The sequence below is a fragment of the Daphnia pulicaria genome, chromosome 7 (assembly GCF_021234035.1).
Source record: "Daphnia pulicaria isolate SC F1-1A chromosome 7, SC_F0-13Bv2, whole genome shotgun sequence".
In the NCBI taxonomy this organism is placed as follows: domain Eukaryota; kingdom Metazoa; phylum Arthropoda; class Branchiopoda; order Diplostraca; family Daphniidae; genus Daphnia; species Daphnia pulicaria.
The window spans coordinates 1,117,878-1,142,092 of NC_060919.1; the positions used below are offsets into that span (position 1 = coordinate 1,117,878).

The 24,215-nt window shown below is 42.7% G+C and overlaps 6 protein-coding genes and 1 non-coding gene across 11 annotated transcripts; 2 read left to right on the forward strand and 5 right to left on the reverse strand.

Moving 5' to 3' along the window:
• Positions 1-27: 27 nt before the first annotated feature.
• Positions 28-1,714, reverse strand: LOC124349798 (mannan endo-1,4-beta-mannosidase-like). Its single transcript, XM_046800647.1, has 7 exons — positions 1,446-1,714; positions 1,122-1,363; positions 884-1,053; positions 683-798; positions 489-610; positions 305-424; positions 28-234 (listed from the first exon to the last, which is right to left on the reverse strand). Exons 1-7 carry the CDS (start codon positions 1,684-1,686, stop codon positions 103-105), a joined length of 1,143 nt encoding a protein of 380 aa, XP_046656603.1. The 5' UTR covers positions 1,687-1,714; the 3' UTR covers positions 28-102.
• Positions 1,715-2,294: 580 nt separating this feature from the next.
• Positions 2,295-7,016, reverse strand: LOC124349414 (calcium-activated chloride channel regulator 1-like). The gene is made up of 16 exons (XM_046799994.1): positions 6,699-7,016; positions 6,345-6,621; positions 6,117-6,285; positions 5,979-6,048; positions 5,795-5,910; positions 5,617-5,719; positions 5,322-5,558; positions 4,958-5,251; positions 4,667-4,894; positions 4,215-4,608; positions 3,899-4,144; positions 3,255-3,840; positions 3,092-3,190; positions 2,773-3,022; positions 2,620-2,689; positions 2,295-2,553 (listed from the first exon to the last, which is right to left on the reverse strand). Exons 1-16 carry the CDS (start codon positions 6,858-6,860, stop codon positions 2,489-2,491), a joined length of 3,366 nt encoding a protein of 1,121 aa, XP_046655950.1. The 5' UTR covers positions 6,861-7,016; the 3' UTR covers positions 2,295-2,488.
• A 2,049-nt stretch (positions 7,017-9,065) lies between these two features.
• On the reverse strand, positions 9,066-14,791 carry LOC124349434 (calcium-activated chloride channel regulator 1-like). Of its 3 annotated transcripts, none has more exons than XM_046800033.1 (17): positions 14,594-14,791; positions 14,209-14,306; positions 13,093-14,070; positions 12,866-13,000; positions 12,609-12,771; positions 12,252-12,541; positions 11,940-12,179; positions 11,780-11,868; positions 11,587-11,719; positions 11,372-11,517; positions 10,933-11,302; positions 10,732-10,858; positions 10,557-10,647; positions 10,259-10,476; positions 10,098-10,177; positions 9,890-10,034; positions 9,066-9,812 (listed from the first exon to the last, which is right to left on the reverse strand). In XM_046800033.1, the coding sequence occupies exons 3-17, from the start codon at positions 13,279-13,281 to the stop codon at positions 9,307-9,309; spliced, it is 2,922 nt and encodes a 973-aa protein (XP_046655989.1). In that variant the 5' UTR covers positions 13,282-14,070; positions 14,209-14,306; positions 14,594-14,791; the 3' UTR covers positions 9,066-9,306. The 3 variants fall into 3 exon arrangements, with proteins under 3 accessions (XP_046655989.1, XP_046655990.1, XP_046655991.1); XM_046800034.1 differs by lacking the exon at positions 14,594-14,791 and adding an exon at positions 14,365-14,565; XM_046800035.1 differs by lacking the exons at positions 13,093-14,070; positions 14,594-14,791 and having other exon boundaries at positions 14,209-14,563.
• Positions 14,471-23,667, forward strand: LOC124350110 (larval cuticle protein 1-like). Of its 3 annotated transcripts, XM_046801124.1 has the most exons (4): positions 17,676-17,680; positions 22,917-22,933; positions 23,030-23,145; positions 23,209-23,667. In XM_046801124.1, exons 2-4 carry the CDS (start codon positions 22,925-22,927, stop codon positions 23,462-23,464), a joined length of 381 nt encoding a protein of 126 aa, XP_046657080.1. In that variant the 5' UTR covers positions 17,676-17,680; positions 22,917-22,924; the 3' UTR covers positions 23,465-23,667. The 3 variants fall into 3 exon arrangements, with proteins under 3 accessions (XP_046657078.1, XP_046657079.1, XP_046657080.1); XM_046801122.1 differs by lacking the exons at positions 17,676-17,680; positions 22,917-22,933; positions 23,030-23,145; positions 23,209-23,667 and adding exons at positions 14,471-14,567; positions 14,657-14,772; positions 14,836-15,266; XM_046801123.1 differs by lacking the exons at positions 17,676-17,680; positions 22,917-22,933 and adding an exon at positions 14,491-14,567.
• On the forward strand, positions 16,480-17,233 carry LOC124350184 (glycine-rich protein 3-like). Its single transcript, XM_046801228.1, has 3 exons — positions 16,480-16,633; positions 16,746-16,908; positions 17,020-17,233. The coding sequence occupies exons 1-3, from the start codon at positions 16,616-16,618 to the stop codon at positions 17,076-17,078; spliced, it is 240 nt and encodes a 79-aa protein (XP_046657184.1). The 5' UTR covers positions 16,480-16,615; the 3' UTR covers positions 17,079-17,233.
• Positions 17,341-21,677, reverse strand: LOC124349432 (calcium-activated chloride channel regulator 4-like). Its single transcript, XM_046800028.1, has 15 exons — positions 21,452-21,677; positions 21,241-21,375; positions 20,969-21,131; positions 20,603-20,898; positions 20,292-20,522; positions 20,115-20,203; positions 19,903-20,035; positions 19,660-19,808; positions 19,213-19,588; positions 19,019-19,145; positions 18,856-18,946; positions 18,564-18,778; positions 18,411-18,499; positions 18,201-18,345; positions 17,341-18,125 (listed from the first exon to the last, which is right to left on the reverse strand). The coding sequence occupies exons 1-15, from the start codon at positions 21,653-21,655 to the stop codon at positions 17,617-17,619; spliced, it is 2,952 nt and encodes a 983-aa protein (XP_046655984.1). The 5' UTR covers positions 21,656-21,677; the 3' UTR covers positions 17,341-17,616.
• A 456-nt stretch (positions 23,668-24,123) lies between the features above and the next one.
• On the reverse strand, positions 24,124-24,208 carry Trnat-cgu. The gene is given in 2 exon segments: positions 24,124-24,159; positions 24,173-24,208. It is a non-coding gene; the product is annotated as a tRNA-Thr (tRNA).
• Between the last annotated feature and the right edge of the window lie 7 nt (positions 24,209-24,215).

Sequence of the window (24,215 nt, forward strand, 5' to 3'; positions counted from 1 at the left end):
TCTTATCAATCAGAGTGAAACACTATAGCGTTTTGAAATTTGTATTTGAATAGACGAGAAAATAAGTATAGCTTAGTAACTCGGTAACTTCCTCTTATAAAATTAGAACCCGACGGGAAAATTGACAGCACCTCCGGCTCCGTTCTGGCCCTTCAATTGGTTCATGCCACTGTCTTGAGTGGCTTGTGTGTCGGAGCATTCTCCCCCGGCGTTATATTGCCAAGACCAAACACCCTATTGATAAGCCAATCAAAATTACACGTCTGGAATTAATGGGACTATTCGATTTCATTATTCTTTTCACCTGGTAGCCGTTGGTGTAACCGTACTGGAACAAATTTTGGATTCCCTCGTTCTGAGCGCAGACCGAGGCGAATTCACCAATGACCAAAGGCTTGTTAAGTCCGTACGAAGAGGCTGATACCTGATTCAAAGCATGCAAGTAAATCGTTAAAAAGAATAAAATAGACGAAAAAAGACTATAATACTTTGAAAGGAGCATCGGGACCCCATTGTCCGTTGAAGGCGTACGTGTGCATCTGATAGAAATCCAATTTGCCATTAGCTTTGCCACCAGCCGCTTCCAGACACGAGTCCGTGTAATAGTTTCCTTTAAATCAAAAGAAATGAATTTTAGTCGACCCATTCTGAATCAAAATTTAATTTAATTTGTCTGTATTACTTGATTGAGCTTTGGTGTCCGTTTGAGCGTGCTCCGACCAAGAGCCGAGCGTGACTAGAGCGGCCCCGTTAGTTCCTTTCACGCCATCCGCTTGCCAGTTGACAAACTTCAAAATACTTTCGTAAATAGGGTTGAAATAAAAATTCACAGTTTTAGTAAATAGTAAATAATTTCATAGGAACATTACAACTGTCACATTACTTTTGCATCGGGATGTAAAGGTTAGTCCAGCCAGCACCGGTGTTCTTCAGCGGGGTAGTATCAAAGCAGGGATTGGCATCGGCCTGGTTGTTGAGAAGCGATCCCTCGGGCTCGTTCATGATCTCCCAAGCGCCAAGAGCGGGATGATCACCCAGGGCACTTACCATAGGCTATATAATAAAAAGACAATTATAAGAATTTAAATTTTGGCGCCAACGATTTTGATTATGAATAATACCTTTAACGCATTGTCGATGTAGCTCTGCAGTTTGCCTTCGTCCCAAAACAAGTTGATGGTATTCTGAACTCTTAAATAAGCTCCGTTCCACAAAACGAAGATGACCAAAATGTTTTTACTCTGCGCAAAGTCGAGGAATGAGCGCATATCGCTGATCATCGTTCCCGTACTGTCTGGGCCGGTGACGTAACCGTTGCTGTCGTAGGCGGGAGTATTTCCCCCTTCGACGTGCAGCCAGATACCTTTAATCCAGAAGAAAATGGACAAATAATAATCAAATACACAATCACGATTGAAAATGTGGGCTCAGTTTGAAAAACTTACGGACTGAATTGCCTCCACTGTTGGCGATTTGAGTTAGCCAACTTTCCAACGTCGACTTGGAGTTGGCCGCATACTGGCCGTTGCCGAAATCGTAGCCGTACGAGTTCCAGGCGATGTTGGCGCCCGACAGGAAGACTTTTTGGCCGTTGTAGTACAAATTGGTGCCGCTGGTCGTGAGTCGTCCGGCGCTCAGCGACGCCCAACAGCAGAGCAACAGCGCAACGAATTTGAACATTTTCATCAAGTGAACGACGAAGACGCAATAGCAATACCCCAGTTGATTCATTTCGTTTTATAAACTCGGTTGGGACTTAGCGTTCAAGTCAACATATATTCGTTATCTATAAATTACAGGCACAATAGATTTAATGTTTACTTGTTTATTAGTTACGTTTAATAAATTTTCTCACGTGATGGCCGGATGATATCGTTGGTGAACCAATAACAGTGCACCAACCAATATAAAATTAAATTCTTTCTTATCATTTATTTGTATATGACGATGTTCGGCGATGTTCGGCTTCTTTAATCACAGAGATGAACAACAAATTGAGATCAGGGAACGTTGTTTGTATTTGTTTGCTCTGTTCGAACTGCGCACGAAAGTTTTATTTTTGTTTGAAGAGCGCATGTCTTTATGTCAACATGCAGCGCTATCACTTGAACCGCCACTACTAACCAGCGTTCAATATTTACTGCAACTCTTGTTTATCCCTCAACCGTCGTATTATATTGGTTGGCTAAAAAATTTATCAAAAATGATTGCAGATTATTATTTCTATGCTCAAATTATATTAGCCTCATTTAATTAATTAGCCGGCAATTAATTAATCCCAACCATCTGCAGAATCTGCCAAATTATTTGTTTATTTGCACTAATTACTAATTCGCATCTCCGCATCAATTAGGCCCTATATTCAATGAATTCACATCTTAAAAAACCTGATCCTAATTTACAGAGGAACCATTAATTATCACTTTCATTTAACACGTATTTTCCCAGTAATAACGATGGATGACAAGTTGACAGGGGGGCGCATATATCACACGAGGGAAGCTTCACTATCGGCCCCCAAAACCACCCCAAATCTGCTCAGCGACGAGTTGCCTGAAATGAATAATAATTTCAAATTAAATACTTTCAAAATCTTGGCGATGTTCATTTAGTACATACTTGCACTTGTTAATGTTTGCATCGAATAAGTTTTCGGTAGCTCTCCTCGGTGTAGGTAAGAAACATCTTGCTGTTATAATATGTGCAATTTTCGATTTCATTCAAAAATCCATACAAAATTATTAAGTAAGTTTTGCTATATGATGTACGTACCTTTCTGAGCTGATGGGCGAGATAAGAGGGCGAAGATGCCAACGGAGCATCGTTTCCCCCACCAAACTGCAGTTTCGTCTTGGCTTTATTGCTCGTCTCGTTATTATCATTTCTCTCGAATGAATACGGATGGTATTTACGAATCGGTGGCGGAGGAGGAATCTTCTTGCTGGGGCTGGACGACACTGTGGTAATACTAATAGAAGAACTAGATGCTGGCGACGGAGAATTATCCCAGCCGCCCCCGAAACTTTACCAGACAACAACAAAATAATAATTACAATTTGAAGAAATTTGTTTTCTAAATAATAATTAGTACGCGTAAGTAGGAAGGCTTTTGCTCGATGAAGGGCGTTCAGGTGAATCAGCTGGCCTTTCGATCCTGGCCTCCGTAAAAGTCACTCGTGGCCGAAGATAACTACCCCAAACCAAAATTATTATAATCAATGAACCAAATCAATCAATCAAAAAATGATATTTACATTTCCGATCCTGTTGTTTGGTAACTGTTGTCCGACCATCTAGTAGAACTGACACTTGACGCTCGTCTTATAGGAGATGGAGTAAAATGAGCGTTGAAATCCGGCACTTGTGGTTCGACCGCTTTAATACTATTCGCTTCCTTCTTCCTCTCCGGAAGTCTATTGGGTCCTATCGAAGTTTCTCCTATCTGGACCCAATCGGCACCCATCGCTTCTCTTTTTCTAGCATCGCGATAGCGCCGGACGCAGGCTATGATGATGGCCACAATCAGGATCGCGCAGGCAACCGCCAATCCGATCAAGCTCCAGAACAGCCATTCCGGCAAAATGGGCGGATCTCCAGTCGGATCGGTCGGAAGGTAAAAGGCCGGAACGTAAACTGTGGCTATGTTGGATGGCTGGGCCTGGTTTCCGGAAGGATCCAGCCCGTAAACGCGGAAGTACACACTGCGGCTATTGTTGGATTTCGGTACGCTCACCGCCGTGATGACGTGATCCACAGTTCCGGATAGAGGCTTGACAATTCCGTTAAAGATAATCGCTTCTTTACTATCGGCATCTTCACTGGTGATTACGAATCTGTCAACTGTTTAATTACCAAATTAAATACGATTTCACGTTATGTGATGGAATTTCTTGTTTACCCAGATTGTCGGAGACATTGTAATTGTCCCTCGGTGCCGTCCAGGTGAGTACCGCCGATGAATTTTTCGAGTCGAAGTTGCTAATGTTTACATCGACGATGCGCCCAGGTGGCAAAACATCTCCGCCGTCGTAAGGCAGAGTCAACTGGAAACTGCCGCCGTAAACGTAACGGTTGATGGCAGAGATTGGCAGAGATTGGCCGGAGGGAATGAAACTTCCAGCCATAGGATGTCCGTTATAAGTGCCTAATTTGCATACCAAAAATGGATGAAATAACAACATTTAACAATATAGAACAATCGATGGATTATATACCGGAATCGACAGTCCCTACTCCGCCGACGATTTCGACGACGTAAGAGAAGCGGATGGAATTGCGGGGCAAATCGGTGAGCTGGGCGGAGTAAACTCCGTCGCCTTTCGTCACATCCGACGGATTGTTTTCATTCAGACTGACGATGAGAACCGAATCTGCTTCATTGTCGCCGGAGATGTGGGCGAAGAGGTTCAATCCGCTGACGGCCTTTTCCTGTTGGGTCGCCAGAGCGTAAATGACGACCCGTTGGGTTTTCCAGTCGATTTGTTTATTTTCAATCGAATTCGTCCACGTTTCCACTCTAACCGGACTGACGGAATCACTAGAAAAGAATGTGTCCAGGCGAACTGTGCTGGAGCCCATGACGTCGATGAAATAAGACCAGGTGCCTTTCTAAAAATTTAAATTAGATTCAGAGGAGACGAATTAAAATTGACAAAATGCTTATAACCTCGAAAATGATGTTGCCACAATTTGCCGTGTACAGGGCGAATGTGCCGAGTCGAACAATCGGGCACTCTTCGTTTAAAGGGCTGAGCAAAGTTCCTCTCGTTAACGCCGTCATGCTCAATCCATCGTCGAGATGATAAAAGGCGAATATCAAACTGGTGGCAGTTGATTCCAGTTGAAAAGTTCCATTATTCCAGCCGTCGATGATTTGGAGTGTCCGTTCTTCCACCTGATGTGAAATTAGTAATTCCAATTCATTTCTTATTTAGTGAATTTCAAATTAAATGGGAACCTTGGCTCGGTAGGATTGCGTTCGGCTGTACACCGACTGCAGGGTATCGGTCATCCACGTCCGAGCGTTACGGTATGGCACTCCTGGAACGAGTGGGGTATTGCTCCTGCTGGGCACGAAGTAGAGCCGTCCGTCACGAGCTAAAGGAGTGAAAATGTCGGAAGCCTGGATGCTCAACGCCAGAATGTGTGGCGCGATCAATTTGCTCCGGAATTGGTCGACGTAAACGCTGAAATTGCTCGGCACTTCCTGGGCGGCTGTGATCAGAATAATTTCCGATCCGTCACGAAACATCTGTCAAATAATATAAGAAGAATTAATTTCTTTATTTGAAAATGAATCAAATTTAATTGTTTTATATTACCCGCATAGCGTTGTCCAGAGCCTGGCTAAGCTCTGTGGTGTTGGCAGTACTTTTGCTTGTTATTTTATCAAGATGAGATAGAACGGCATTTCTGTTGGTAAAATTGAGGGCGACTGGCGTTTGCAATTGGGAGTAAGTATCGCTAAAGGTGTCGATGGAAACGATAGAACCTTCGGGTAGAAACCAGACGAAATGAGAGGCAGCAAACGCGGCACTATCCATCAAATTATCGACCCCCTGAATACAAAATCGATTAGATTTATGATTGATGGATTTTAGTCAAATGTGTACATACCATCGCTGAAGTAACGTCGAGAATGATGTGATAGCCTCGATGGCGATTGGTGGCGACGCTGAATATCGGTTGGCTGCAGTTCCTCGCTTGGGTGTTATTGTTCCTATTTTGAATGATAACCCAACAATTTAGATGATTAGCTTAACGTAATTCATTCATTCATTATTTTGTTACATACTCGATAAAGTCGCGATGGCTGTAAACAATCTCCGAGACGCTGCGACTTCCACAGAGCCAATTCTGTTTGGTAGGTGGCGCTTTCAGGTGATTTTCTGCCGTGCAAAGTCGATTGATCTATACGGGAAAAGAATTAAATGAGAATCTTAAACAAAGAAAACGATTTCAGACATTTAAACATTTACGCTGGGCAAGTTAGTGTTGAACATGATGGATGACGTGATATTGCCGTTATCGTTGCTGTTTTGCCATTCGCTAAAATAAATACGTTTCAAAACGAATCAAATTTAACCCTTTCAATGGTTTAAATAACAGAAACATACCTTCCGATCCATTCGCCTTTCAGCGGCTCATTCGTGCAACTGGTCGGCAAAATCTCGGCTTCCGGCTGTGTTATTTGATATCCCTCCGGGTATAAAGGGTCCCCGTTCACTCCGATTTCGTCGAAAACTCCGTAACGATAGTGGAACCACTCGTGGGCGATTGCAACACCTTTCATTGGCAACACAGCGATAAGTATTAATTCAAATCAAACTTTAAAACAAATATACCTTTTCCGGGGGCTGTGAGATAACCGATGGGTAGGCGAACGGGCAGCGAACTAACGCCACAGCCGCCGTAATTCAAAGTGAACGGCTGACTCCCGAAGTTTGGGTGATTCGGAGTCACAATCAAATCGGCCATGTGAGTCCTGGGCCAGGTAATGTTGGTATCATCCACCAAGCAATTAGTCGCCCAGTGGTTCGGAATCAGGATCGTCACATTTCTGAAATAAGCCCGACCTTCTACAGCCGTGCACAGAGCGCTGGACGCTTCTAGCAGCATAACCTGCGGGACAATTGGTGACGTAAATATTTTTTTGAAGGTTGACGTCAATCGAAAAATCAAAGATATGCTAAACAGACCTTAAGATTAGAAATGGTTTGGAGGCAGTCGACGCTTGAAACGTCGTCTGCTATGCGTATCAATACATTTTCGTAGCCGTTCTGATCGAGTTTGACGAAAGAAGTTTCAACGATGGCAATAATCACCAGCAGGATACTACTAAATCTAATCAACATTTGCATATCCAAAATGATGAACAATGTCGCTATCACGTCAAATAATGTCAACTCTCTTCTTACTGAAGGGTTGCCATCATTGAAATCTGTTTTTAAAATAACTCGGCGGTGTTACACAACAATTACAGTCTCAGACAGTATTTCACACGCCAACACCAGCAACGACACGACGGGCAATTAATAGATGGGATTTCGTGATGACGATGATAACAGCTGAGCGCAGCAGCGGATAAGGATCATCGCGATATGCCCTTGGGCGATGATGTCTATATTATAATATCTAGCCTTATCAAACGTCACGATAACCGGCCCCGCATGTACGACAAATCGTGCTTGAGCTTTTTAACCAACCGAAATTTTGGTGCAACTGCATTTTGTCTGGCATATGTTATAAGTTACGCAACTCGACAAACTTCTCGAACTAAATAAAAAAAAAGGACTAACGGTAATACAACGGGACGCGCGTGATATCAAAAACCAGGTTATCGTCAAAACTAAAAACTGAAGGGGGAAAAAAAAGGAAGGACAAATCTGATGGGATATCTAGAAAAAAGAAAAAAAAAAACAACTCACAGTTAGACATTCGTCGTCCATTTGATCAAATCGTGATGATCGCCGACAGCCATTGACATCTGCCACAGGGAAGAAATAAGAAGTACTAGCCGAGTTTAGTGTCGATCGAATCGTTGGTCCAGCAACATGGTGCCCGTTGGAAATAACAAGAGTAAAGTGGACGAAGTTGGAAGTGTCGACGTTAATAAACGGCCGACGCCTTACTCACTCCCGTCAAAGACCAACTGGATGGCGATTTTGAACGGCGGTGGCCAGAACATTTCGCAGAAACTCTTGCGGCCCGTCGATCTCAGAGTGACCAGCAATAGCAGCAGCCAGAGCCAGGTCGTCGTCAGTCCGACATCGTCCGAATCGCCAGTCACGCCGGTCAGGGCCTTTCCCGTTCCACTGCCGAGGACGAGCAGTTCCAGCAGCAGCGACTCGGGACAGAAGACGCCCGTTCCTCTGCCGAGAACCAAATTCAATTTACCCGCCATCGATCCAACGACTTCGCTGGAAAGAAGCGCCAGTTTCCCCGAAACGGCCACCGCAGAACGTTCGGTCAAGCCCCAACTTTCCCACAGCATTTCCTGTCCAAATTCAAATGAAAAACCTCACCCGAAAGTTGATAATAACAAGACCGTCGATTCAGCACTATCCACCGTTCCGGAATCATCCGCAACGATCCATTCAATTCCACCAGAAGAAGAAGATGACATTGACACTTGGCTTTAAAAAAAAATTATTCAATTTTGTGTATTATATAAGCTTTTTATTTCTTATGCAGTTTATGTATCGAAATCTTTTATTTCGAATTGTTTTTCGTAATCACCCAGCAGAGAGACCTTTATAGATAAAAAAACCAAAATCATCTCGGCGCTGAAAACAACCAAATCAACCTTGATAAGGAATACAACGCAGTAGTATCTAAACTAACGATCGTTTAGCTTTCGTTGTCAAACCGTTAGAAGCCAGCCAAACTATTACCCGAATTTTTTAAAAAGAAAGTTTGGGGGAATTTCTGTTTTTTTTTAAATTCCCAAACTTGGAAGAAATGACAACCAGTTTGTGCAATAAGACGCCCGTCCCGCGTCCTCGCCAGTGTTGGCAGCAGCAACAGCCGAAAACGACGTCGACACCCAGCCCCTCAGGTAACAGCAAGTCTGGCATCCAGTTGAGCGATGACGACGTGTACCGCTTTCTCGGCAAGCAATTCTGTCTGCCACGATCGCCCGCTTCAGCTCCAGCGTCCAGTCGAACGGAGGCGAATAAGCCAATTAGCCATCCAGCAGTTAGCAACGTAACAGCAGCATCAGCCACAGCGCCGCCCAAACCGCCCAGGTCCATCAACGTGAGCCCCAGCAGTGCTGCTGGTTATTCAAAAGCGCCCAAACCGCTTCCAAGGACCATGTTCCTGGCCGTCAAGACACCGCCGATTCGGCCCAGTCGCCCGCCTGTATCCTACAGCAGTCTCCGCAATCAAACCAGTCCCGCCGAATCGAATGGAATCAAATCATTTGGAAATTTGTGAGATGTCAAATAATAAATTCGTTCACCCCAATACCTCAAATGTCTGGTGACTTGAATACAAAATCCCGTTTGACCGATTGGCTAATACGCGATTGGCTAATACGTAGTTGCGTGTTTTCAACTGCGCGCGTTATTTTGAAACCGTTTATTGCCTACGTGGTGTGATAGTGTGCGATTACTAAGGAATAATCGATACACATTCAAAAGTCTTGTAGCTATTTGTAGCTAGGGATTTTCGGGATTTTCTTGATTTGATAAGATAATTAGGGCACTCGAAAAGCTTTGTGGTTGCTTTTTACTCTTACAGGTGGAGAAGAAATAATTTAAAATTTCAACAAAACAATTTCAAAACTTGAATTCTGTTATTTGACTAAACTGGGACGTCTTTGTAAGAGCGATATACTAGCAGGTATTTGACGACAGCCACGAGCAACATTACGACTAAGCAAACTATCAGAATGAGTCCGAAGGCGGCAACCAATAAAGACGCCACATGATAACTCGGCTCTTTGGTATTTATGTGAATGTGAATTTCTTGATCAGTTCCGTTTCCCGAATCGTCGTCTTCGAAATTCTTCGTTAAAACTACCACCGTTCTGTCCGGGATGAAGAAAACGACCAAGTTGGACACTTGGCCGGCTTTGTCCGCCTTGTCCACGGCCCGCAGAGACAAGTAATAGGGTCTCTCCCGCTGGACGTCCGTCAGCTGAAATGTGGCCGTTTGCTGGACGCCGGCCTCGCTCGGCTGGAGCGAACCGGCGACGAGATCCTCTTCCGTGATGATGGATCGACTCTTCCGCTTGGGGGATTTGTCGTCAAAGTTGGAGTTGATGACATCGGCGACGACATCCGAATACTTGAGTTCGTAATAGGAAGCTGCGCATGGAAAACAACAGCTAATGTGAGTATAGCGAATTTTGATAGAAGAATTGAATTGATAAATCTAATTAGACCTGTGCCGGAATCGAGATCATCCCCGGGAGCGGTCCATTTCAATGCGATTGAAATATTTGTGGCGGTGTCGTTAACGACCATAATCGACAGATCGGTGACTTCAGCTGGTGGGTAGGAGTCATTACTGTTGACTGGGATTTCCACCTAATTCAATCAATAATAAAATTTACATTCCCTGATGAATTTGCGATCAGGAAATCAAATAACCTGAAATGAGCCACCGGAAACGATTCGGGTGAAATTCGCCATTGGAATTCTTTCCACCTCTCCTATGATCGTCTCATTACCTGGAATATTAGAATAAGCAATGAATTGCACCAAATTTTGTTGATTGAATAAAAAAGAAACACACGAAATGAATGAATTACCGAAAAGCTGAGGGCTAGCCGAGCCGATAAAACCCAGTTGCTCGAATGCCTTGTGATTGGTGCTGTTCACTTGGCACTTGACTGTGTACCGTCCCGGCTGATTGGGATAGGCGAAATACTTGGAATAAACGCCATCGTCTTGCGTGGTATCGGCATTGACCCCGTTGTCCAGCAAGTCCAAAATCTCCAACTCGTCGTTGGGCTTCACTATATAAGCCCTGATTCCGTCCGATTAAAAAATTCAAATGAATTAAAACATGTCATACTATATGGAGTGCGAGAAACGGTTTGAAATTACTTAACGGAAGCCCCGGTGACCGGATGGCTTCCTTTCCACACGTCGGCGTGAATTCGAATCCGGTGGTTGCTCGCATCCTTGATATCAGCTCCTAATTACCAATTAAATTTCCCCCCAAAAAATTGACAAAATAAAACAAAACATGATTAATCATTTTTTAAAACTTGTTATATACCGTTGGAAACCCAGCATCTAGTGTTGATGGGCGTCGTGACATTCGGGCGCAGCTGAGTCTTGACGGTGACTAAAACCGGTTTAGACTGGGAACTTTTCAGCGTGACATTCAAGTCCCAGCGTCCCACCTGTTCGACCAAACAGGCTCTCGTACAAACTATGTCGACATTCTTTTAAATTACAACAATTTGTATTGGCATACCTTAGCCAATGCCACGGTGACAGTGGCCGTGCTAGTATCGAAATCGATTTGGTCGTAAATTTCGTTAGTCGGCCCCGACAATTGCATCGATTCCAAACTGTTTCGATCGTCCAAATTGAAGACGCTGAGCACCAAATTACGACCGACCGTGTCGTCGACGTCGAAGCAGCCTTCGATGCTGGTCGAATTCGACGCCGCCGTACTTTCAAACAATTTGAATTTCAAATCGTCGTTTTTGACTCTCGACTGGTAGGTGCAGGCGCCCGTAAAGGCCTGTTGAATAGCTTCACTGCTGTCACCGTCCTTGATGTAATAACTTTTACCGCCAGTGACGTCAGCCAAACGTTCGATATTGCTGTCCGCCTCACTCCTGCCGAATCGATGGAAACATTTTTTAAAATGGTTTTAATTGAATTTTTAATTCATTTTTTAGACTCACCCAAAGGCGACGGTGACTACGCGTATGCCGGCTTTGACAATGTCCTCCTCCACGTCAGAAATGTCGAGGTAACCAGCTGAATTTCTACCATCGGTAACTAAAACGATAATGCCACCCGTTTTATTGTTTCCCTTCTCTTGCAGCATCTATAACAAAGAAGATGAATGAAATTGAATTAAACGAATTAGTAAGACTTTATCTGAATAGATACGCACCTGAACGGCGAGGTCGAGACCGCATCCGATACAGGTGATGGAGTACAAATCTTTCGGCACTTTTTTCATCATCTCCTGGCGGATTTTCATGTCGGAAATGACTTTCAGTTCGCTCACGATGTGAGCAGTTGAACTAAATGCCGAATAGTTTAAATGAAAGATTTCAATTGATTCAGAATGATGAAATACAAACCTGAACATGACCATCCCCAATTGGCTTCCGGTGGGGACGTCGTTTTTGATCCAGGCGCGGACGGATTCGCCCAGTTTGTCGATGCGGTTCTACATTGCGCAATGAAATCAATTTTAAATCTAAATAAGTATTTTATATTTACTTGGAAAAATTAATATACGCATTGCTTCATGCTGTCGGAAACGTCCATGACGACAACAAAACGCGAGCCAGTCGGTTTGACGATTTTAAATTTCGCGGGCAATTGGTCCAAATCCACGGGTCTGTTCTGGTAAAACGCAAAGTCCGGGTTCCGCATGATGACCGTCCAGGTGCTGACTCCGCCGCACATGGTGTTGTGTTTGTTCGGAGTCTCCGACCGGTGCGAATGGAAGTCGCCGTCCTTGCAGAAATGAACCACCTGGAAATTCAAAAATCAAACCAAATATTTAAGAAATTTCGATTTTTCTTTTCTCCATTTTATTTGAATTACCGAGTCCAGGAGATGGAAGGAAGCCAGCGACGTGTCCGGCTTAAAACTTGGATGGAATTCGAATCGACAGTTCTGGTCGTAGATATTCGTGGCCGGATCGATTTGACAGTTCGCATTGTTGTTGCTTATGTCACGGGTGTTGTACATGATTTTTTTGTTAGCGCAGATGTTGGGCTCGATGAAGGAAGTGCCCGATTGGCGGAAGAAGAGCGGATACTCTCCTCCGGGCGTTCCGTACTCGTCGAAAATGCCGTAGCGATAATGGGCCCATTCGTGAACGAAGACTTTGCCTTTTTTTTAGGTGGAAAGTCATTTAACAATAGCTAATTTCAAGTAGACGTTAATTGAATTAAATACCTGGTTTTCCGTATTGGGCAATGTTCTGCTCTTGAACGATGGTGAGCACATAGTTTGGGGTTAAGTGAATTCTTTCGCCTTTTTCACCGCACTTGCCGTTCTGTTGAGTGTAGGGCACATCTTTGTGCATGGGATTGGGCGTGTCCACGATGACGTCAGCCGTCTAGATTTCACACCGTGACAATAACAAAATAAAGAAAGACACTGATTATTTTCATCAAGAATGGCGATAATTATTATTTTGTTTTTGGACTGACATCGAACGTTTCCCAAGTGCTTAAATCAGCTTCGATGTGGTCCCATGTTTCCGGAATAAGAATGTGGACACTTTGGAAGTAAGCTCGATTACCGGTCGCCTTGTAGAGCACCGGAGAAGCATCCGTGATAATTTGCTAATCGTTAAGGAAAACAAACAAACAAATCACTGAATAAGATTAAATTAATTTCGGTAGGCATCTTTTTGCATATATATACGAAATAATACTTTGATATTTTTAATTATGCTTTCGGATTGATCAATTGGCGCTGCTGGGCTGATGGCCACCACCAGATTTTTGTAGCCGTTGTCGGTCAAAGTCACTCGACTAGCCCCGACCGTCACGTCATGCCATTCTGCAGTATTGATCACGAATAACAGCACAAACAACTGCGCTAGCGCCGACGATCTGTCCATTTTATCGGACTGAGCGTGACTGAGCCAGAGCCCAGTGCAATGTACATTTTTTCCACACGATATTACCCCGGTAGTGTGTGTTTTGACTTATATCCTCGCTCTAGCCCATTTTTCCGTTATCTTGAATGGATAGGTAATAGATCTGGCACCGTCTGGTGTTGTATACTTTTGAAGTCTCTATACGATTTTATGTGTACAGAGTTGTGAACACAGAGACGAATGAAATTTCAGCCATTGGCGGCAAGAGATTTCTGATCTTATCAAAGGCATTTTTTTTTTACTTTAACAGTTGGGCAGGATGTGGACCTAAAGATTTCAGGCGATAAAATGTGTATATTTGTATAAGCCGCGCATAAATGATTCTTTAATTATCTCTCTCTCTCTCTACTGACGGCCGAAAAAAAAGAGACTTATTACGACATTTTAAATACATATAAAACCTATAGTAAATATTAGATTAAATAGCTGTGTAGCGCATGCATGAAAACTGCGATAAATAGGTTGAACAAATTGGTCCTACAATAAGTAGAACAACAATAAATACTTCGTGATTATATTATTGCCTTATCAGTTCAACTTTTTTTTGGCCGAACCTAAATCAATAGGGGCATAGTTTATGAAGGAAAAGCGTGGGACAGTAGGAATGTTTCGATTGATAAATGAACGTTTTGACTTTTGTAATCGTGGGCTGGAGACATTGACGGAACCCGTATGGCACCAATAGTTTTTGAGTTGAAAACATTCTAGGCTCTGGTTATGTCAAACAACTCGGGATTAAAATATGAGATCCTGATAACGGATGCACTCAATATTACTACAGTTGCTAAGTTGATCTATCTGACTTAAATTGAATTGTTTACATTCACCATTCAATTAAAAAAAAATCAAAGACAAATAATAAAACAAAAGCAAAATTGTGAATTTTACCTTTCTGTGTGATGTGGCCACAGGGAAGTGCCGATTTGGGTTGTTTTATAGGTGGATATCCAACCGCAGAAATACCCAATAAAATTCAGAAAGGTTTCCTTGATGCAAAAAAAAAGTTGCGTGAATGCAGTTGCTGATTCATCTCCGAATTTCTACTTTCGCTTTTTTCCATATATAATAACTAAACGCCTCCAGCTGAAGAAGAAGAGAATGTTTGTCGCGAAGAAGGTCTCCAGCATTCACTTTCCAGACGAAAGTTGACGTATAAAAGACTGACAATGTTAGACCATCTTCACACAACTCCTTCGACAGTCTTCAGAAGTGCAGAACAACCACACAAACAATCAAAAATGAAACTGGTAAGTTTAAAACTGAACATTTTTACCTCAACAGTCAAAAGAGTCGATTTTCAATCCTGGAATATGTTCGTGAATATGCACCATCACAGATCGTCGCTCTCGCTTTCTTGGCCGTGGCCCTCGCCGCACCTCAAGGAGACAAGAAGCCCATCGAAATTGTGTCATCCAACAGCGAAATGAACGCCGACGGCAGCTACTCATTCGAGTAAGTTGATACTATTAAGATCCTAATATCATTTCCTAAATTTAAAAAATGTGTCAAAATCAGTTTCGAGTCTGCCGATGGCACCAAAGTGTCTGAAAGTGGCAGCCAGAAACAAGTTGGACCCAAACCGGAGGATATCGGGACCGTGTCCAAGGGCTCCTACTCGTTCACGACTCCCGACGGCGTCGTCCTCACCGTCAATTGGGTGGCCGATGAAAACGGATTCCAGGCCACCGGCGACCACCTCCCCACTCCTCCACCCATGCCCGAGCACGTCGTCAAGATGCTCGTAGACCTCAAAGCCGCCGGAGTCCTGTAAATAATTTCAACCTGGAATATTATACCACCATTATTCTGTACATACGCGGTATGTGAACTATACATTTGACACCCAAAGTGCTTTCCATTATTTTGTGTGGATAATTCACAAGCAGTTGGGTTTGTAACATATATACGCAACAGATTGCGCAAAAATACAACTTGTTTTCAAAATTTAGTACAAACTAAAAGTTTCTTTCATTATTCCTTTTCTTAATGGGAATATTTCTAAAAAGGCTTATCACTAAATCATGAATTTTACTTCGAATGGACTCACTGTGTAAAGCGCACATTGCTGAATGTTACAAACCCCCCCCCCCCCCCCCCCCCCCAACGTTTGAGAACTGGTTTATCTTGTCGTGGAATGAGTACAACAATGTCAATCGAAAAGGAAACACTCGCCGTCCAAAGAAGCGCATTTATGAAATGCTGTCTTTATATACTTGGCGTGTGTACAAGACGGATGGTGTGGCAGGAGTTGTACAATTTGTCCTGAAATGTTTAGAGGGGGGGAAACCAAGTCAATGTTATAGAAATCTACCCAGCAAACCTGATTTTATATAACACTCTCGTTTTTTTTTTTTGGAGACAGAAATGAATCGCTGGCACTGGGTCTATACTACACCCAGACTGGGTGTAGTAAAGATATACCAGCACACCTGGCGCTGGTGATGGAATCGAAATTGAAATCCTGATCCGCGACTGCTGCTGCACGCTTCAGAGAATAACGGGTGCACAGCATTTTGTTTATGGGTCAATGCCGAATTCATCACGGCTGCTGTTGGGTGCTGGCACCGCTTGGCACCACATTTACGTGCTAGCTATGGCCACGAGTCAACACAAATAATTAGAAAATGGCTGGAACACAGCAGATCCGCCCTTGACAACAATTAAATTTGGCAGCCATTCAATGATTTCTTTGGCCTTATATCACTATACTAGCTGATTCATCTCTCTGATTATAGCTTGTTTTATTCGCCATGATTGGAATAGACCCAGTGACAATCGTCAGAAGTTTCTACAAAAAGAAAGTTGTTTTAATAGCGCTAAAAATAAGTCGATTTTTCACTGTCATAATTACATAAAAATCCAGCAGCGCAAATCGCATCAATCAAAAAGAATTAACTTGATTTTTATGGGGGTATAGTGTAGTAATATGTGTGCAATATTCACGATGCAGACTCAGATAACTGTTTTACTACCCTGCAGCTTCCTTTCACTCTGTCTCGTCCTTCGCCGAGCTGGACCTCCAGAGTTTCACATGTACTCAGTCAAACATTACAGACATGCTGCCTTGTTTGACTGTGCCAGCTCTGATTTTCTTGATAGACCGCTTGTATCCGGTTTCTCTTATTTTGAATTCGATCTGAATCTGTAAGAATCTGGTTCGAAGAGGGCGCGGTGTATAAAAGCTGGCGCATTCGGACCAGATCGTCACAAACACCTTCCACCCTCCTTTCTCGTGAGCTGAGATTGAATATCAACACTTTTATTCGTCCAATAACTCTCTACCCAATCCAACAATATGGCCATTCATTTCAAAGTATTTCAAATTTATCATTTCAGTTCATTATTATGTTTTTTTGAATTTTCGCGCCAAGATGCGCCAATTGTTATTTATAATAAAACTGTGTTTGGTTGTTCCATCATTATAGATGATGTTGTTGCTCGTCGCTCTGATGCTGGTGGCAACGGCTGTGGCCAAAAAGAAGGGTTACTACTACCCAGTGTATCACTACCCAGTGTATCACTACGGAGGTTACGGTGGTCACTACGGAGGCTATGGCGGTTACGGGGGCCACTCTAGCGGATACGGAGGTAAAGAATTTATTTTATACTTATTAAATTGACCCTGATTTTTTTATTGAACGAGTTTAATGTTTTTAGTGAATAAATCGATTAATTATTTTATATTGTGGAAAATTCCAGGTTATGGTCACGGCGGCAGCTACGGCGGCAGCTACGGCGGCGGCTACGGCGGATATTAAATTACTGGATTCTCACGTCCTGACGTAATTTAACGTTTTCATATTTAAGTGCTTGTATACTGCTAAAGACCACAATACGTAATGAAGATTGTGAAACCATATTCCATTTTTAGTAAATAAACCCGGCCAAGTAATAATTGCGCCATGCAAACGAATCAATATTGGTAAATTATGATTGTTATTTTTGATTTGAAAAGTCTTTAATAATTATTTCCACAAGACGTAAGGCCTATAATGTAAGTTAAGATAAATTTCATTCCGATTTCAATTTAGAAATTAGATTTGTATTGATTAAAAATGTTGTGGGCAGAACTACAGAGCTTAAGAAAATTATGCATTTGTGTGTGGACGTCACAAGCAGAGAAACCGCAGGAAAATAGATAACACACAAATAGCAGACTCGATTGTTATTAGTTACAGTTATAGGCTTACAATTGGATTGGCTAATAAAAAAGTGACAAGCCGATTTCATGCGAGTCGCCAAAAAGTTACTCCCACTTCGGGTTCTATATGCTGTACGTTAAAATTCGCAACTTTACTAGACCGGAACGCCTTTGTAAGAGCGATACGACTGCGTGTACTTGACGACGGCCATCAGCAAAGTGACGCCCAAGCAAGCTATCAGAATGAGTCCGAAGGCGGCAACCAATAGAGAAGTGACGTGAAAGCCCGCCTCTTTGGTACTGACGTGAATTTGAATTTCTTGATCAGTCATCCCGTCTCCCGAATCGTCGTCTTCGGTATTCCTCGTTAAAACTACCAACGTTCTGTCCGGGATGAAGAAAACGACCAAGTTGGATACTTGGCCGACTTTGTCCGCCTTGTCCACGGCCCGCAGAGACAAGTAATAGGGTCTCTCCCGCTGGACGTCCGTCAGCTGAAATGTGGCCGTTTGCTGGACGCCGGCCTCGCTCGGCTGGAGCGAACCGGCGACGAGATCCTCTTCCGTGATGATGGATCGACTCTTCCGCTTAGGGGATTCGTCGTCAAAGTTGGAATTCATTACATCAGCGACGACATCCGAATACTTGAGTTCGTAATAGGAAGCTGCGCATGGAAAACAACAGCTAATGTGAGTATAGCGAATTTTGATGGAAGTATTGAATTGATAAATAATTAGACCTGTGCCGACATCAAGATCATCCCCGGGGGCGGTCCATTTCAATGCGATTGAAATATTTGTGGCGGTGTCGTTGACGACCATAATCGACAGATCCGTAACTTCAGCTGGTGGGTAGGAGTCATCACTAGAGACTGGAATCTCCACCTAATTCAGACAATGAATCAATCAAATATTAACATTTTGAGTCTGTTGTCAGAAGAACAAAAAACCTGAAACGAGCCAGCAGAAGCGATTCGGGTAAAATCTGCCATTGGAATTCTTTCGACTTCTCCGATGATCGTCTCATCAATTTGAGGATCTATAAATACAAAATTTATTTGCGACTGTAAATGTAATAAGGACATGTGCATTGAATGAATTACCGAAGAGTTGAGGACTGGCCGAGCCGATAAAGCCCAGATTCTCGAATGACTTGTGATTGCTGTTCACCTGACACTTGACCGTGTACCGTCCCTGTTGATTGGGATAGGCGAAATACTTGGAATAAACGCCATCGTCTTTCGTGCCATCCGCACCGGTGCCGTTGTCCAGCAATTCCAAGATCGCCGTGTCGCCGTTGGGTTTCACCACATAAGCTCTTCCGTCCGATTGATATAAAAATGTTTAGAAAATGAATGCAATAACGAAATTGATTTTGAGCCTTTTAAAAATTACCTGACTGAAGATCCAGTGACTTGATGGGATCCTTTCCACACTTCGGCCCGGATTAGAATCTTTTTGTTGGCGGCGTTCTTGATATCAGGTCCTAGCCAGTATAAAACGAGTCAACAAATACATTGAAAAGAGTGCAACACAATTATAGAATTAAATGTTTTACCACTGGGAAGAAGGCATTTAGTTGTAATGGGAACTTTAACATCTGGACGCAACTGAGTTGTCACGGTGACTAGAACCGGTTTAGACTGGGAACTTTTCAAGCTCACTTTCAGGGACCACTGACCGATCTGTAAAATATCGTCGTGTTCATTCAATTTCTAGACGATTGTTCACATATTTTATTGTATTGTTTACCTTCGCCAAGTCGACAGTGAGTATAGCGGTGGTCGTGTCGAAAACGATATTGTTCACGACGTCGCCATCAGGTCCTGTCAGCTCGATAGATTTGACACTCTTTTTATTATCCAAGTTGAATACGCTCAATTTCAAATTTCGTCCGACTGTCTCGTCGACATCGAAATCATCCGTCAAATCTGTTTGGCCACCACCGGCCGTCAAATCTTTTTCGAACAATTTGAATATCAAGTCTTCGTTGTGGACGCTCGACTGGAAGGTGGACGCGCCCAGGAAAGCCTCTTGAAGGGCTGCTCCGCCATCCTCGTCCTTAACAAAGTAGCTTTTACCCTCCGTCTTGCGAGCTAGATCCTCCAGATTCTTGTCGGCTTTTTCGCTGCTCAAATCAATTTGACGTTATAAAAAAATGCGATTTACTTAACAAACGATTAAATAATTGACTCGCACCCGAAGGCGATGGTGATGACGCGGATCTTGTCTTTCAAGATGTCCTCCTGCACGTCGGAAATGTGGAGATAGCCGGGCGAATTTTTGCCGTCTGTGACCAAGACGATGACCCCACCCGTTTCAGAAGTTCCCTTATTCTTATTTAACATCTGGCGAATAAGTTCAGAGAAAGATTTGTAGAATTTAATAATTATTTCGGTTGATAAAATAATGATAATAGTATGAGGAGATATAAAGAATCACCTGGACGGCGAGTTCCAGTCCGCACCCGATGCAAGTGGCCGCTTGCAATTGCTTTGGTAACTTGGCAATCATTTCTTCTCGTGATTTCTCGTCTGAAATCATTGTCAGTTCACTTAGAATATCGGCCGCCGCACTAAAAATCAAATCAAATCAACAATCGATTAGATAAATTTAGAACTGGACCTGTTTTCAATCATTTTGGCATAGCAAACCTGAACTGGACCATTCCCAATTGACTTCCGCTGCGCAAATCAGTTTTGATCCAGGAGCGGACGGACTCGCTCAGTTTGCCAATGCGGTCCTATACAGCACACCATACACATATTCAAATAACATTAGTCTAACACGAGTAAATATCTGTGAACGTCTGGGAACGTCTGGCCACTTACGAATTCTTTCATGCTGCCGGAAATGTCCATGACGACAACAAATCGCGTGCCAGTCGGTTTGACGATTTTAAAATCCGTGTCAAATTTGTCGAAATCCTTCGGTACACCGTTGCCGTTCTTGAAGTCGTCACTCTCCATGATCACCGACCAGGTGTCTCTCCTTTGGCACATGTCGTTGTGCTTGTTTTGAGCTGCTACGTTGTGCTCGGATCCTTTGCAGAAATGAACCACCTTGAAAGTTTCAAAAAATATTTTTCAAATTTTAGATTTGGACAGAAAATGATTAGCAATTTTTAAAAAATGAATTATACTGAATCGAGCTGATGGTAGGAAGCCAGAGAAGTAGTCGGTATGAATTGCGATTCGAATTTGAATCGACAGTTTTGATCGTAGCTATTCGTGGCCGGATCTCTCTTACAGGCCCCATTGTTGGTCATATCCCAAACTGAAAAGTCCTTTAAGGTCATGGGCTTGTTGGCGCAGATGTTGGGCTCGATGGAGGAAGACGTTGATTGCTGGCGGAAGAGCGGATATTCTCCTCCGGGCGTTCCGTACTCGTCGAAAATGCCGTAACGATAATGGGCCCATTCGTGAACGAAGACTTTGCCTTTTTTTACGTCGAAAGTCATTTTGTAAAATCTCAAATTTCAAGTTGACGTTAATTGAATTAAATATACCTGGTTTTCCGTATTGGAGGACTTTCTGCTGTTCAAATAAGGTGGCCACATAGTCCGGAGTCAGGTGAATTTTTTGTCCTTTTTCGCCGCACTTGCCGTTCTGTTGAGTGTAGGGCACATCTTTGTGCATGGGATTGGGCGTGTCCACGATGACGTCAGCCGTCTAGATTTCAATTCAACCCAAAAAACAAAAGAAAGACGCTGATTAGATTTTCACCGTAAAATGTTGGACGGATATGTGAGATAATCAATTAATTTTTTTTTTAACGAACATCGAACGTTTCCCAAGTGCTCAATTCGGCCTTAATGTTGGTCCATGTCGGTGGAACGAGAATGCGAACGCTTTGGAAGTAAGCTCTATTTTCGGTCGCCATGTAGAGCACCGGCGAGGCTGCCAGTATCATTTTCTACATCGAAAAAGAAATGAATCAAAAAAATTGCTAAATGATTCGAAATGTATTTTATTTCTTTTAAAATACATACCTTGATGTTATCAATGATCGTTTCCGCTTGAGCGACGGGCGCTTCCGTGCTGATGGCCACCACCAAGTCGTCGTAGCCATTTTTATTGAGAGCGACTTTACTCGCCTCGACCGCAATTCCCGACCGGCCGCTGGCCGTGTAAATCACAAATAAGAGCGTCGCCAACCAGCAACACTGATGCGTCAACGTCGTCGGCTGGCCCATTTTTATCACACTGACCGGGTCTGTACAGTGCAATTGGTATTTTATTCACATTTATTTTTTTATTTTTTGGGGTGTTTATGCTATCATTCTAACTGGCAGGGATTTCCTTATCTTTCTTTTTTGGTCGATAATAACTAGACCAAACCATGGCACTTTGTTTTATGATGACTGAACTGATATCAGTGCCAGCACAAATGTAGAGTTAAGCGGCTACATATAACGATTTGTATATTTGGTGGCAACAGGTACTATAATCTGAATGAATGGTTGATATTCAGTACTTTTTTGACGCTTTGGACATGAGATGGACGTGACTATATCATCTCAAAAATAAGACAGCTATGCTGATAGCCTCGGTTGAAATATGTATGTTTCATTTCTTCATGAGCATGTGTATAATAGCTGATATATTCGAACGACCTAATTTCAACATCAAATAAGGCATATCTTTAATAACACTATATATACAGCTCATGTATTTACTGCTGATAACGTTACTTCTCTTTGTGGTTAATTATATTATTTGGTGTGGCGCGCTATACCTGAGACGGATATATTATAAGATTAGGTTGGCTAATATACGGAACATTTTTATTTGATGAAATGATCTCACCGTGTTGTATATCGTGCTAAAGATAAACCATTCGGATTTTAGTGAGGATAAAGACTGTGGTCCAGCATGCAGTGCCGCTGGTGTTGCATTAAACATTTTTTGGGCTCCTATTCTTTATCTCTAAAATATTGTGATCTCCATTTCACCGCGGTTTCACATTGTAATGTCGGCCTCAAATGGACGGGAAAAACACAAAAACAAATTTATTGCTGACTAAACTTTAACTGTAATAAAATAATCAGTCAAGCACCACAACTATCAGATGTAATAACGGCCTATCAATGCACAGGCTTCCAAGAAGCGCAGCATCACGGAATCAGAAAAAGGATCGCCATTTTCTCAGAAAAAGCAAATCTCAATAAATTGCGATTTTGATTTGTTGGGGAAAGAATTGTCATCGCAGGTATACGGCGTTATGCGAGCCAAGTTTTCCTTTCCCTTTTGCTGAGCAGCACAGGCTTGTTCGTTATTTTTCGCCACCCACAACTGAAGAAGAAGAAGAGAATGTGTGAAGTGAAGAAGGTCTCTTACTATTCCCACTCACTTTCCATGCAAGAATGTAATCGTATAAAAGGCAGGCGCCGTTAGAACCATCCTCACAGAATTCCTTCAACAGTCTTTACAGCAGTTCAGAAAAATCCAAACCAGCAGCCAAAATGAAATTCGTAAGTTTATTTACTTATTTGATGTTATGCTTTTAAATAAAAATTTAATGTTATCCATTTAAATAATATACTTATGTAATTACGTGTAATTATCAGATCGTCGCTCTCGCTTTCTTGGCCGTGGCCCTCGCCGCTCCTCAAGGAGATAAGAAGCCCATCGAAATTGTGTCATCCAACAGCGAAATGAACGCCGACGGCAGCTACTCATTCGAGTAAGTTAATGTTATTAAGAACCTAATGTCATTTCCTAAATTTAAAAAATGTGTCAAAATCAGTTTCGAGTCTGCCGATGGGACCAAAGTGTCTGAGAGTGGCAACCAGAAACAAGTTGGTCCCAAACCGGAGGATATCGGCACCGTGTCCAAGGGCTCCTACTCGTTCACGACTCCCGACGGCGTCGTCCTCACCGTCAATTGGGTGGCCGATGAAAACGGATTCCAGGCCACCGGCGACCACCTCCCCACTCCTCCACCCATGCCCGAGCACGTCGTCAAGATGCTCGCAGACCTCAAAGCCGCCGGAGTCCTGTAAATCATTTCAACAATTTTTCCTGTACGACAATCCCCAGAAAAAAATTTGTTTTCTACAAGTTGTACATTAAAATGTCTAGTTTTGTTTGTACTGAATGCATGACCCTTTTATGCAATTAAATGTGCCGGTTATCCTGTATCGTTTGTGTGTACGAATTTCTTCCGTTATAAAAAAGATAATAGGCTAAAATCTTCGTCAATCATGGAGTTATTGCACAATCGACGTAGATCGGGCAACGTAATAACGGAGGCAACCGAATGCAATTAAATGTATTTAACTAACATTACACCTGCTGATGTCTAAAACCTGTTCAGCTAAACTTTTTCTGGGGCTTTCAAACTTAAAATTGAGCGCAAACTATTATTTATGTAGAGCAAGGTAACTGAATTAAAGATGGAAGCTGGTACTGGTAGCCTAGTTATGCGATTGGTTTTGTATAATTCCACGATCAATCGGTTTCGCAAATAAAATTATTAACCTATAAAATGAAGACGCTTATTTCTAATTACTGAATGAGATCGAGGGAAGTTTATAGAAGTTAGACATAGTTCCCAATTCCTTCTTAGCCTTTGTTGAATTTGCATTACAAACAACGACGTCATTTTCATTACGAATAATTTTCAATTTGATTAAAACAATGTAAATATTTACTCAATTGCTACCTCCTGAGAGGATTGAACTTTCGGCCTTTGGTTAACTATCTCAATCTACGAGACCAACGCTCTACCACTGAGCTAAGAAGGCTTGCTTG